The sequence below is a fragment of the Loxodonta africana genome, chromosome 2 (genome assembly GCF_030014295.1).
Source record: "Loxodonta africana isolate mLoxAfr1 chromosome 2, mLoxAfr1.hap2, whole genome shotgun sequence".
Classification (NCBI taxonomy): Eukaryota; Metazoa; Chordata; class Mammalia; order Proboscidea; family Elephantidae; genus Loxodonta; species Loxodonta africana.
This window is the reverse complement of record NC_087343.1, coordinates 229049183-229062514: the sequence shown is the minus strand read 5'-3', so window position 1 is coordinate 229062514 and position 13332 is coordinate 229049183. Positions and strand designations below refer to the sequence as shown.

The following is a 13332-nucleotide window of genomic DNA, read 5'->3' as shown; positions in this document are numbered from 1 at the left end:
TGTGCGTCTGCATCTGGGCTCGTGGTTCACTCTGCCAGTCCAGCGGTCTGCCCCCATGCCAAAAACACCCTAGAATGACTATAGCTTTAAATAAGTTGTCTTGTCCTGGTAGGGCAAAGCTTCCTGCCACATTCTTCTTTTTTGAGAATACTTTAGACCCCTTAGCCCTTTATATTTGGATATAAAGTTTAGAATTAACTGGCTAAGTTTAAAAAAAAGTCTGTTGAAATGACATATGTTTTGAATCTGCACACCAAGCTAGGGTGGGAGGAACTGACATCTTTACAGTATTTCTCCTGGCCTTGGTAAGGGAATGTGGTGGGCTGTTCTATAACCATAAAAATAAAACAAATCCTGTGGGCAATGAGATCTGTACCAAGTCAGAGCTGTAAATTACAATCTATACCTTTGAAATTTATTATTTAATATCAGACACATTATTGCCTGGTTCTTCTTAATAAAACATGAATCATATACCACTGCTTAAACTTGTTAAACTCTAAAGTCAAAATTTTAATCGATTTTGTAAAAGAACACAATTTTTAGGATTCTTGAGTGTGCTGGCCTTACCTTGAATAAGTGGTATGTAACGTGCTAGCAGCTTTGCCCTTTTCTTTTCATATCCTTTTTGAGTGATGTCACCTAAAACAACAATGAAAAATGAATTAAATTTCTTTTAAAGTTCTAAAATGTTTAATCTCAAAGAACTGAAAACAACCTTATGACCTTCAACTGAGGACTGTACAAACTATGATGTATCTGTATTGCAGAATACTACTCAGCAATAAGAAAGGAACAAACTACTGATACACACAACAATCGGGACAGAAGCCAGGCTACATACTGGATTCAGTTTATATGACACTCTTGAAAAGGCAAAAACAAAAACTACTGGAACAGAAAACAGGTCAGTGGTTGCTAGGGCCTGGGGTGAGGAAAGGGCTGACTCCAAAGAGAAACGAGGGAATTTTGGGAACGATGGAAATGTACTATCTTGATTGTGGTGATGGTTACACGGCTTTATGCATTTGTGAAGGGCTCACAGAACCGTACACAAAAAAGGTGAATTTTATGGTGCATCAATTATACTTCAACTAAAAAAGCTGTGATCAGCGTCCCCCGGGAGCCTGTCAGAAAGGCGGCCTCTGAGGCTACACCCAAGCCAACAGACTCCAAATCTGCATTTTCCCCAGATGCCCTGGAGGTGGTACCTATGCCAGGTGCAGAGTGTTGGTGTGAGGACAGTGGGAAGGGAGCACCCTGGCAGAGGGGTGTCCCTGTGTGATGACTCAGGAAAAAGGACTGCTGTTTTGATAAACTGTAACAGATAAAATATGTGGAAAAGCCTACAAAGAAATCAAACCACCTAGGACCAAGGTAGGAAAAGCAACCTCACAGAGGCACTTACCTTCCAAGCACACAATCTGATTTCCTAGACAGAACTTTGAGTGCTCACAGCAGATCGCTGATATTTTGAAGACTTTATTTAGACGGAAACGTATATTACACTTTTCCCTCGTGTTACTAGTTTGTTCTCTAGGTGAAGGATCTTCAGTAGGAATCTTTCAGTGTTTTGTAAGCACCCTTCCCCCCATAAACAAACAGAGCTGTAAAGCTAATGGAAATCAAAAGATTCAAGGCCAGGTACCCTGGTTCACAGCTGTTCCCTATTATGGAAAAAAGGCAATTAAACTGTTCTTGTAAAAAGAGCTGCTGTCCTTTACTGAGTGTTTAACCAAGTATTTCCTTCAGCTAAATTCTTGATTGTAGGATTTGCTGTGTCCTGAAAGACTGGCACATTTGAGTGTCTGACACCTCCTGTAACCCTGCACTGAAAGTCTCTGCGTAGGCATTAATACGCCATCCTACAGAAGAGCCTGAGGCCAGAGAAGCACCAAGTCCTGTGAGACCAAGTGAGGGAGCTGTTCTCCGTCCAGGCCATACAGCCACAAAGCCCTTCCTCTAGGGCTGAAGCAGCTCTGCCCCTACATACAGCCTCTGCTTTAAAACTAACTTAACAGTCAGCCCTCCCCACAAAACCTTCCCTGTCTTATCTTATCCTCTATTTATGTGTTCCCATTGTCCTCATCGTATTCCTATCACCCTACTCACCACCACAGGCAACTACTGTGTTTAATGTGTCTTTTAATTTTAATATGCTCTGAAAATGTATACTGCTTTACGCCCACGTAATTTTAGTTTATTAGAATGGTATTACGCTATAAATCTCATTCTATTGCCTATTTTTTCCCTAAGCACTCATTTTTACACCGATCCATCCACGCGATGCAGTGAGCACACCTAATCCACTGCTCTGACCGCCAGGTGCCCTTGGGTTCATCGTCCTCCCTTTACCTGCTCACTGCCACTCACAGACACTCCCTCCCGCGGCACACCTGGTCAGATCCATCATGTGACAGGGCAATTCTGCTTATAAAATTTCAGCATGTGCACTTTTTTTTATTGTGCTTTAAGTGAAAGTTTACAAATTAAGTTGGTCTCTCATATAAAAATTTATATACATGTTGCTATGTACTCCTAGCTGCTCTCCCCCTAATGAGACAGCACACTCCTCTCCATTCTGAATTCCCCATGTCCATTCAGCCAGCTTCTGTTCCCCTCTGCCTTCTCATATCCCCTCCGGGGAGGAGCTGCCCACATAGTCTCAGGTGTCTACTTGAGCCAAGAAGCTTTTTTTCACCAGTATCATCTCTGTCTTACAGTCCAGTCCAATCCCTGTCTGAACAGTTGGCTTCAGGAATGGTTCCAGTCTTGGGCTAAGAGAAGGTCTGGGGACCACGACCTCCAAGGTCCCTCTAGTCTCAGTCAGACCATTAAGTCTGGTCTTTTTGTGAGAATTTGAGGTCTGCATCCCACTGTACTCCTGCTCCACCAGGGATTCTCTGTCATGCTCCCTGTCAGGGCAGTTATCGGTTCTAGTTCTTCCAGTCTCAGGCTGACGTAGCCTCTGATGTATGTGGTCCTTTCTGTCTCTTGGTGTTCTTCATTCTCCTTTGCTCCAGGTGGGTTGAGACCAATTGATGAACATGCACACAACTTTAAAACACACCTATTTTGTAAAGCAAGCTCTACTAAGAATTGTTTCCTCTGGAATATATGAAAATAAGTAATTAACACAATTTAAATCAAAACTAAATATTGCTCCACTAAACTGAAACTGATAAACCCCTATTTAAACGCAGAGCAGCTGATGTTCTAGGGTATTTAAAAATTAAGTATTTCCTAGAAATAGTTCCTTCTTATGTTCCCATTTCAAGAGAATGTTTAGATAGTAAAGGTACCCAAATAGGATTGAAAATTAAAAAACGAAATGTAACGAGTCCCTGTTTGAAGACCATGACATCCCAGAAGCCACCCACCTGATTTTTTCCCCTGAACTAACTGAATATAACCAGCTATTCTGTTTTCATGTGTGACCAGCTGCTGCACTTTCACGTGTTTCATCCAGCTCACATCATATGCCATGAAGTGCAATGCTTCCAACCATACAGAGAGCAAGGCAGAGTTCTGAAATGGATTCGGACACAAAGCTAGTGTTCTAGTAAAGAAGGGACTGAAATCCAAGTTTTCTGACCCCAAATACAATATACTCTCTTAGATAAAAATGAAATGTGAACACTCAAGAGACAAACAGCATGGAGCTCCTAAACTCCTCAACCCACTGCACAGAATTACTGTAACCCTGACTCCACCGAGGACGCCTTGCACTGGGTACAGCTCTCCCCTGGCTGAGCCGCCTGGCTCCACCCTCAGGACGGGCTTCTCCAGTGGGTCTGTGGGCAGGCAGCCGTTCTTCCCGACTCCAGGTAGGGGCACGATGTGTGGCTGGGGTTGATCTTCACTGCCACAGACCAGTCACATTTAGGATACGGATGCAAAATCCCGAGCAATATCACCACGCCCCTGACTCAACATAACTTCTAAAAACCCATTCTCAAAAGTATTCAACAAGCCCTCAAGGTCACAGGAACAAGGATGTGTGATGCACATTATACATAAGAGCAAATGACTGGAGACAATCTAAATGCCTGCCAAAAAATAAAGGTGAAGTAAATATGCTGCCACACATCTTTACTATGAAATACTGTCAGTGCTAAAAATAACCTGGAAAGGGGGGGGGTTGGGTGAATGACACAAGGATTCATGATATGCTACTGAGTAAAAAGGGAAAGTTGACAAATAATATACAGAATAATCCCATTCTGGTAAAAACTAAATAAAGCGCACATTCTCTCTGTGTGTATACATATATATGCACATATACATATATATGTTTACACAGATACATAAGTATGTATATTTATATATGTGTAGAAAACGTCTGGAGGAATGAACAACAAATTATTAATATTGGTTACCCTGGGGAGTGGTTTATTTATTTGCTCAGGGTGGGAGTCTGGGACAGATTTCATTTTTTACTTCGTAACTTCTGCACTGTTTAAATTTTTAGACTAATCATATAATCATTTATAATTAAGAACATATGGATGGTCAAAGACTGAATGCTTTCCCCCTAAAATCAAGAACAAGACAAGGATGCCTGCTGTCATCACTGCTATTCAACATTGTACTGAACGTTCCAGATAGAAAAATTAGACCAAATTGGAAAGGAAGCAATAAAACTATCTCGGAGAACAGATGGCATGATCCTATACATAGAAAAACCTAAAGAATCTACAAGAAAACTACTAGGAGCTAATAGAAAAATTCAGCAAAGTTGCAGGGTACACGATCAACACACAAAAATCAGTTGTGCTCCTATACACGAGCAATGAACAATCCAAAAAGGAAAATAAGAAAACAATTTACGATAATATCTAAAAGAATAAAACACCTAAGAATAAATTTAACCAAGACGGGGAAAGTTCTGTACACTGAAAGCTATAAAACCTTGCTGGAAGAAACTGAAGACCTAAATAAACGGAAAGACATCTCATGTTCACAGATTGGAAAACTTAATATTGTTAAGATGTCAAAGCTACTCAAAGTTATCTACAAGATTCCAGGCAATGCAATCCCTATCAAAATTCCAACAATCTTTTATGCAGGAATGGAAAAGTCAATTTCCAAATCATGGAATTATAAAGGGCCCCAAATAGCTGTCCTAACAACTTGTTTTTATGTGTTTTCTTTTTTTTCCGTTGCCGCCAAGTCACTCAAACAACTGTAGTCCTACACAATTGAGCTAACTGTTCTGCAACTATGTAACAAGGACTACTCTTTCTCTAGTTTTCAGTAGCATGTTTCTCATTTCCTTCTGAGCAGAAGCACCTTTAACATTCATATTTCTACCAAAAATCTGTCCAAGGTAATCTAGGTTTTTTTAATACTGCTTCTCAAATTTTTCCAGCCTCTGCCCATTATCTAATTCTAAAGCCACTTCCACATTTGTAGGTTGTTATGGCAGCATTCCACTTCAGCACAAAATCTGTATAAGTTTCCCATGGCTGCTGTTAACAAATTACCACGAACTTGGTGCCCTAAACCAACAGAATTTATTTTCTCACAGTTTTGGAGGCCAGAAGTCCAAATTTAGCTTCAATGAGCTGAAATCAAGGGGTCAGCAGGGCTATGCTCTACCTGAGGGCTCCGTGGGAGCCCTACTCTCTTCCAGCTTCTGGTTGCTATCAGCATGCCCTGACTTGTAGCTGCATCATTCCAATCTCTGCCTCCATGGGCACAGTGCATCCTTCTGCGTGTGTACAGTCTCTCTCTGCCTCTATTATAAGGACAATTGTGATGGCATTTGGGGCCCATCCAGATAATCCAGGACAATCTTTTCATCTCAAAAGATACTTAATCACCTTTGCAAAACTTTACCATATAAAATAACATTCATAAATTCCAGGGATTAGGGCCTGATATCTAGGGGGCCACCAGCACAAAAAACAAACAAACTTTAATCTGGCTATGCTATGAGGAATAAAAGCATCTGCTTCCCTGACTTACCTCCAAGTTAATACTACCAGGTTTGCCCTAACAAAGAGGCTGCATAGAGAAATCGAATGATCCATTTTAATATGTCCCTGGTCTAACAAATGGAGTCCTGGTGGTCCAGTGAAGTGTTTGGCTGCTAATTGGGAGGTCAGTGGTTCGAACCCACCAGTCACTCCGTGACAGCGGCAGTCTGCTTCTGTGAAGATTACAGCCTTGACAACCCTATGGGGCACTACTCTATCCTGTAGGGTCACTGTAAGTAGGGACCAACTCGACAGCAGGAGGTTATACTCCAGCAGGGGCACATAACCTACAGAGTGAAAGGAAAGCTGTGGCCGTAATATGCCATCAGTGAGATTCACCCAGAACTTGCCTTGACCCACCCTGAATCTGCTGCCTCCAACACTGTACCTGTTCTGACTCCTGCACTTCCTGCCAGCACCTGCCATTTGGGCCTGCCCCTGTCTGATGGCTCTGTCCATTTCCCTCTCTTCACGCATCCTTCCCATGCCAGTCTGTGTCTGCACTCTTCATGCAGGTCCAACAGTGGCCCTGGGGCTGGGGCCCCAATGCCTCCACCTGGACACTCTTCTCCAAGTAGAATGTGGAATGGAGCTAGTGGCAACTATGCAGATTTTTCATTCTCCGTTGATTTCAAAAAACACACTCAGGACAAAAAAATTAATATGCCATGGTATATGGGAGAATTCCACACAGCAGTTAGAGTGAGCCAGAGCTTCATGTATTAACATACTCATTATCATAACTTCAAAAACATAATGTTGAGATAAAAAGCAATTTTCAGAAGGATTCATACAGTGTATCATCTACATAAAGTTTTAAAACATGCAAAACAACACTATTGTTGAAGGATATAAATCCAAAAAAATGAAAAAAAATCAAATTCATCAAAGCTCAGGAGATGGGAAATGGAATTAGGGAGTGAGTGGAGCTTCTTTGAAAAAAGTTCTGAAGCTGATGAGGCAAAATCTTAATTGTGGCAAAGGTGGGTGTAGGTACATGGGTAATTGTACCATGATTCTCAGTAGTTTTCTACATGTTTGAAACATTTTACAATTAGAAAAAAAATTAAACATGAAGGAATTATCCACGTTAAGACAACTATTAAAGGACTTTTAACCTGAAGTCTGTGATCAACCAGGTTGCACTTCCCAAGGACCAAAGAGTCCTTGCTTAGTACTATGTCTGCCATATTTTCCACAGTCCTCGTGGACTTATTTAAGTTGTCCCTCTTAACTGAAATAAGACCTTGAACATACATTTAGGAGATACAGGTAGGTAGACAGCAATGCCACAAGAAAGGTAACTGGATTCTTCCATAAAAATATGACTCTTGGCTAGCAGGTTTGTGTGGATGTGAATCTTTAAAAAAAATGAGGTGATGGCATATCTGAATTGGGTTACTTCAGACCTAAATTAAAAACTCTATTCTGAATTAAACTGAAATCTTTACTTCCACTAAAGAAACAATTGAGCCTTTTTGTCAAAGTTTAACAAAGAAGGCAGGAGTCAGGATTTCTAACCTAGATAAGGATTTGCTTGCTGAAAAGTGTCGGTTAAGAATGTTTACTCAGCTTGGTTGAAAAGAATGCCTTGCTTAAGTATGTCTCCTGGAGGTTAGGAAATAAGATTAAATTGCTAATATTAAGATGAAGCCTGTAACTGACTCAAAACTCTGCAACCAAGGTAAAACATCAAGCCTTAAGTTCCAAGATCCTGACTCCCAAATTATTCATTTTCACTCACTGAGATATTCCCACTTCATTTCTGCTAACTCTTTTGTTAACTTGTAACTAAATGAAAACACAAGCCTGTTATCTTAAAGAAGGAAAGAGCAATCATGCAGCTGATCCTAGCTCAATTCATTTCTGATACAAATAAATAAATAAACAAATCTCAGGATTCCTTGTTATCCCTGAAATTTTAACAAGTAAACTAGCTATCGTTAAATGTTTAAGCCTGTAGTTTAACAAAACCTCTTATAACCTTTGCCATGATTCCTCCCCCTTCCCCGGCATACGTGCCTCTGGGCACAAATCCTTTGCTACACCTTTTAAAACCTCGCCATTCCTCCTGCGGTTTGGAGAGTCCCAACATCTAGTTCAGATGTCTTGTATGTCTCCCATTTCACAAAACATCTTTTTATTCCTTCAATAAAATTTGTTTTTTAATTCTAGGGAGAGTAAGTCTGGTGATTCCCTAGGACATTTTGGCATCCCTGGGTAGGCCCTAAGGCAAGTTCACCTCTGCAGCGCCTGGAGCAGCAGAAATCGGAAGTATGAGTGCCTACACAGACCTCTTGAGTGTGTCCGGTTTCATGGGATTCCGGAGGCTGCAGCAGGTAAAGTCCTCTCGGGTTCTGAGACTTGGCATTCTTTGCGTAAGAAGCTCCCCAAAATTCTTTTACTGAAAGATTTATCTTCCTCTTTCCTTTCTGTCTTTTGAACAGAACATAGGTTTCCTTTGGTTTGAGGTACCTTATGGTCATTGCTTAGGGACCTTAGGGAAGCTCCATTTCAAATCTCTGCAGCGCTCCTTTGTAAGGGACATTAGCCGGTTCTGAGAAGCTGAAAGCTCTGACCTTTTGTTTGAAAAAGCCTCCAAAGCTAACCCAATGCTGCTCTGGGGAGAAATGCCAAATCTAAGAGCAATTCTGAGCCTCCTCAGGGGACTCCTTCTCATTTCATGAATGAGCATTACGATCCCTTGTCATGTTTATTGCTTGGCATAACTCAAGGCAGTTTGGATGCCTGGCCACTTTGGGGAACTTCAGAACTTTCTAAGTTAAATTTTCTTTGCAGCCAATTAGAGCAAATGGGATCCCAGATTAAGAAATTTAAACGGAATATTTTTTTTCTCATTGGCACTTTCACGCCTCTAAAAGACTTCAACAGAAATAAACTAACTTTTCTTCAGAACTCTTTTTCCAAACTGTCTAACCAGAATAAAGACTTATAGAATACAGTTTCTTAATAAACTGAGCAAAATAAAAAATTAGCAAGCCAGAGCTCAGCCTTACTCACACCTCTCTCTGCAGCTCCCTCTGCCCTCTCCCGGCAGCTGTCTCTCTGCACGCTCCTCTAACACCCCTGCTGCAGCTCCCTCTGCTCCTGTGCCAGCAGCCTCTTCTCTGTACCCTCCTCTGCCTTCCTATCCTGCTGGAGACTTTCTTTCTGAACTTCCTGTCTTCTCAGAAGGAGAAATTACTAAAATTCAAAAGTGGAAGGAGAATCTGCTAAAGATTCAAAGCCAAAAAACAAAGTTAAAAAAGGAGTTCAGAAGCAGGAACTCTAAAACCAGAAAGACTACAAGGTGAGAAAATTCAGAGCTTACTCTTGAAATGCCTTTTAAATTCATCGGGCACTAGAGAAAATTCAAGGAAAACACTGTTGTTTCTTTCATTCTCTGGACACATACCAAAGTACACAGCATTGCTAAAAGTTTTCCAAACTTATGTGAGGGCCCTCATAGATTCACTAAAGAATTCGAGGTCCTTATTGATGCTTATTAAGGACTGACTTGTATCAATCAGTACATGTTAGTTGGCCCCGGGGAGGCCAAATTATGGTTAGAACACATTAAATGGAAAAATTCCCAAGATGATTTAGCTGTGGCAACAACCAAAATGGTTGAAACCCTTCTCACAAAAGCCGAAACTAAGTGCAATGATTTATATGATGCAATTCTTAAGGGCTTTCACCCAAAATCAGATTGGACAGAAGTCCATTCTTGTGTACAAGGCAAGGATGAAAGTGTTCATGATTATCAATCCCGATTATTCCAGAAGTTTTCAGAACATTCAGGGTTAAATTCTTTAGATGAAGGATCTAACAGGGCCTTTACTAAAATATCTGTATCCAGCATCAAGTCTGAAATTTCAGCATTACTTAAGAGACATCATTTAGATTGGAAGGTTGTTTCCATTGAAGAATTAACTACTTTAGCTCATGTGCTTACCCAACCTTTAGAAACAAAGCAGGCTGCTCAGACCAGCAAATTAAATTAACGGCCCTTCAGTTACAAGAGATGCAAGGGCCCAGTCAGAAAAAGAGTTTTAAACCCTCCAGTGGATCCAAAGCTGATCGCTGCCATTATTGCAAAAAACCATACCAATGGAAAAACGAATGCTTTAAATTGAAGAATAAACAAAAGGTTTCCACCCCAACCACTCCTCTATCCCGATTCAGAATCAAAGTGATCTGGGGACAAAACAGGGGCTTTTCCTATGGTAGTTCTAAACCTTCAAGGAGAAACAACCATGTATATTAATGGAAATCCTTGTAAATTTTTCATTGATTCAGGGGTTACCTTATCTACAATTAATCCCACATGCCTGAAAACCCCCCTGCCTGGAATAAAAAGACTTCAATTATAGTGGGAGTTACAAATAAGGAACAAACACTATTTCATTCTCGACCTGTGACAATATCTCTTGGCCCAACAGAAGATTCATGTTCTTTTTTGCGGAGTCCTGAAACACCCGTTAATTAAATAGGAAGAGGTATTTTATCTAAATGGTGTCGCCATTTGCAATTTAATGAAAAGGGAGAAATATTATCGATCTTGCCAGAGAATCAGAACTCAGGTATGGACGGCATTCAAAAGGAAGAGGTCCTTTGCCATATGCAAGCTCTTACTATGCCCCTTTTGGATTCTGTGTGTTCAGGCTCTCTTCCCCCTGAAGTTATTTCTCAGGTCCCTGAAACTTTGCGGGCTATTGACTTCTACAGATGTTGGTGGCATACTGTCCACTAAACCTACTAAAATTCAAGCAGACACATCTAAGCCTTTGCCAAAGATTCCTCAATATGCTCTTAAACAAGAAGCAAAGGAAGGAATAGCTCCTATGATACAGGAGTTTCTTTCTAAAGGCTTAATTATCCTCTGTACTAGTCCTTGTAACACTCCTGTCCTGCCAGTTAGAAAACCTCATGGTTGAGGTTGGCAGTATGTTCAGGACTTAAGTGCAATAAACCACGTTGTTATTCCTAGATATCCTGTTGCCCCTAACCCAGATTTGCTGCCTCCCGATGTTTCCTCTGACACAGTATGTTCTACTGTTGTAGACCTTTGTAGCCCATTTTCCAGAAATCCTGTTGAACTTGAGAGCCAATATTTATTTGCCTTTACTTGGGATAATCAACAATTTACCTGGTCTGTCCTACCCAAAGGGTTCATGGAGGCGCCTATGTATTTTTCTCAGGTTTTGCACACATTTGCAGCCTTTGCAGTTTCCAAATGAACCTACATTGTTACAATGTGCCAATGATTTGCTCATCTGTTCCCCCTTTCAGCAGGCCTGCCAGGAGGACAGCATAGCCTTGCTAAAACATTTAGCCCTTGGTGGACATAAAATTTCAAAAGAGAAACTACAATTAGCTCAGCCTTCTGTCAAATATTTAGGTCATCTGATTTCTGCAGAAGGCATTTCTATTGACCCCAAGAGAAAAGAAGCTATTGCAGCTTTTTCTCTGCCTAAAACAAAGAAACAATTGAGAGGTTTTCTGGAACTTTGTGGTTATTGTCAAGCACAGATTCCTAATTATTCTCTCATGGCACAGCCGTTATATAAATATTTGAAAACCTGTAAGCCTGATCCATACTATCTTAACCCCAGAATATCAAGAGACAATAAGTTAAAAGAAGCTTGAACATGCTCACTTTAGGGTTCCCTAACTATCCTTTGGACGTCGTTCTTATTCTGCCTGAAGTTTCTGATAATGCGTTGGGTGTTCTAATGCAGAAACACAGGGGACAAAATAGACCTGAGTTACTATAGCCTGCAGCTGGTCCCTGCCCGTGGCTGCAGCCTATGCCCTTTGTCTTAGGTCTGTACAGCAAAATTAGTGAAATCCACTGCTTTTATAGTTTTGGGAAACTTCTTAGATATATATGTACTGCATGTTGTGTATGTGTTAGTGTTGCTTTTGTTGTTAAGGGCCATCAAGTTGGCACCAACTCATAGTGACCCTATGTACAACAGAAGGAAACACTGCCCGGTCCTGCACCATTCTCAAAATCGTTGTTATGCTTGAATCTGTTATTGCAGCCACTGTGTCAATCCATCTCTTTGAGGGTCCTCCTCTTTTTCACTGGCCCTCTATTTTACCAAGCATGATGTCCTTCTCCAGGGACTGATCCCTCCTGATAACCTGTCCAAAGTATGTGAGACGTAGTCTCGCCATCCTTGCTTCTAAAGAGCATTCTGGTTATACTTCTTCCAAGGTAGATCTGCCAATCCATGGTACAGTCAATATTCTTCTCCAACACCACGATTCAAAGTCATCAATTCTTTTTTGTTCTTCCTTATTCATCATCCAACTTTCGCATGCATATGAGACAACTGAAAATACCATGGCTTGTGTCATCGATGGAATTATGTCCCCCCAAAAATGTCTATATCAACTTGGCTAGGCCATGATTCCCTGTACTCTGTGGTTGTCCTCCATTTTCTGATTGTAATTTTATGTTAAAGAGGAATAGGGTGGGATTGTAACATGCTTACCAGGTCACATCCCTGATCCAATGTAAAGGGAGTTTCTCTGGGGTGTGGCCTGCATCACCTTGTATCTCTCAAGAGATAAAAGGAAAGGGAAGTAAGCAGAGACTTGGGGACCTCATACCACCAAGAAAGAAGCACAACACATCCTTTAGACCTGGGGTCCCTACGCAGAGAATCTCCTAGTCTGGGGGAAGGTTGATGAGAAAGACCTTCCTCCAGAGCTGACAGAGAGAGAAAGCCTTCCCCTGGAGCTGACGCTCTGAATTTGGACTTCTAGCCTACTATACTGTAAGAAAATTAACTTCTCTTTGTTAAAGCCATCCACTTGTGGTATTTCTGTTATAGCAGCACTAGGTAACTAAGACAGCTTGGGTCAGGTGCACCTTGGTCTTCAGGGTGACATCTTTGCTTTTCAAAACTTTAAAGAGGTCTTTTGCAGCACATTTGCCCAATGTAATGCGTTGTTTGATTTCTTGACTGCTGCTTGCGTGGGTGTTGATTGTGGAGACAAGTAAAAAGACAACTTCAATCCTTTCTCTGTTTATCATGATGTTGCTTATTGGTCCAGTTGTGAGGATTTTTGTTTTCTTTATGTTGAGGTGTAATCCATACTGAAAGCTGTCGTCTTTGATCTTCATCAGTAAGTGCTTCAAGTCCTCTTCACTTTCAGCAAGCAAGGTTGTGTCATCTGCATATCGCAGGTTTTAATGAATCTTCCTCCAATCCTGATGTCCCGTTCCTCTTCATATAGCCCAGCTTCTCAAATTATTTGTTCAGCATACAGACTGAATGAGTACGGTGAAAGGCTACAATCCTGACACACACCTTTCTTGACTTCAAACCACCCCGTA

At 41.1% G+C, this 13332-nt stretch overlaps 1 protein-coding gene across 11 annotated transcripts in view; it reads right to left on the bottom strand.

The window, feature by feature from the left end:
• DIP2A (disco interacting protein 2 homolog A) overlaps positions 1-13332 on the bottom strand; it is a 131601-nt gene that overhangs the window by 97622 nt on the left and 20647 nt on the right. For all 11 annotated transcript variants that reach the window (XR_010321086.1, XM_064279609.1, XM_064279610.1 and 8 more), the window contains exon 2: positions 571-642. Coding sequence is in view for 10 of the 11 variants with exons in the window: in XM_064279609.1 (XP_064135679.1) it covers positions 571-642 (72 nt within the window). In the remaining variant the exon portion in view is untranslated. The remainder of the gene's footprint in view (positions 1-570; positions 643-13332) is intronic.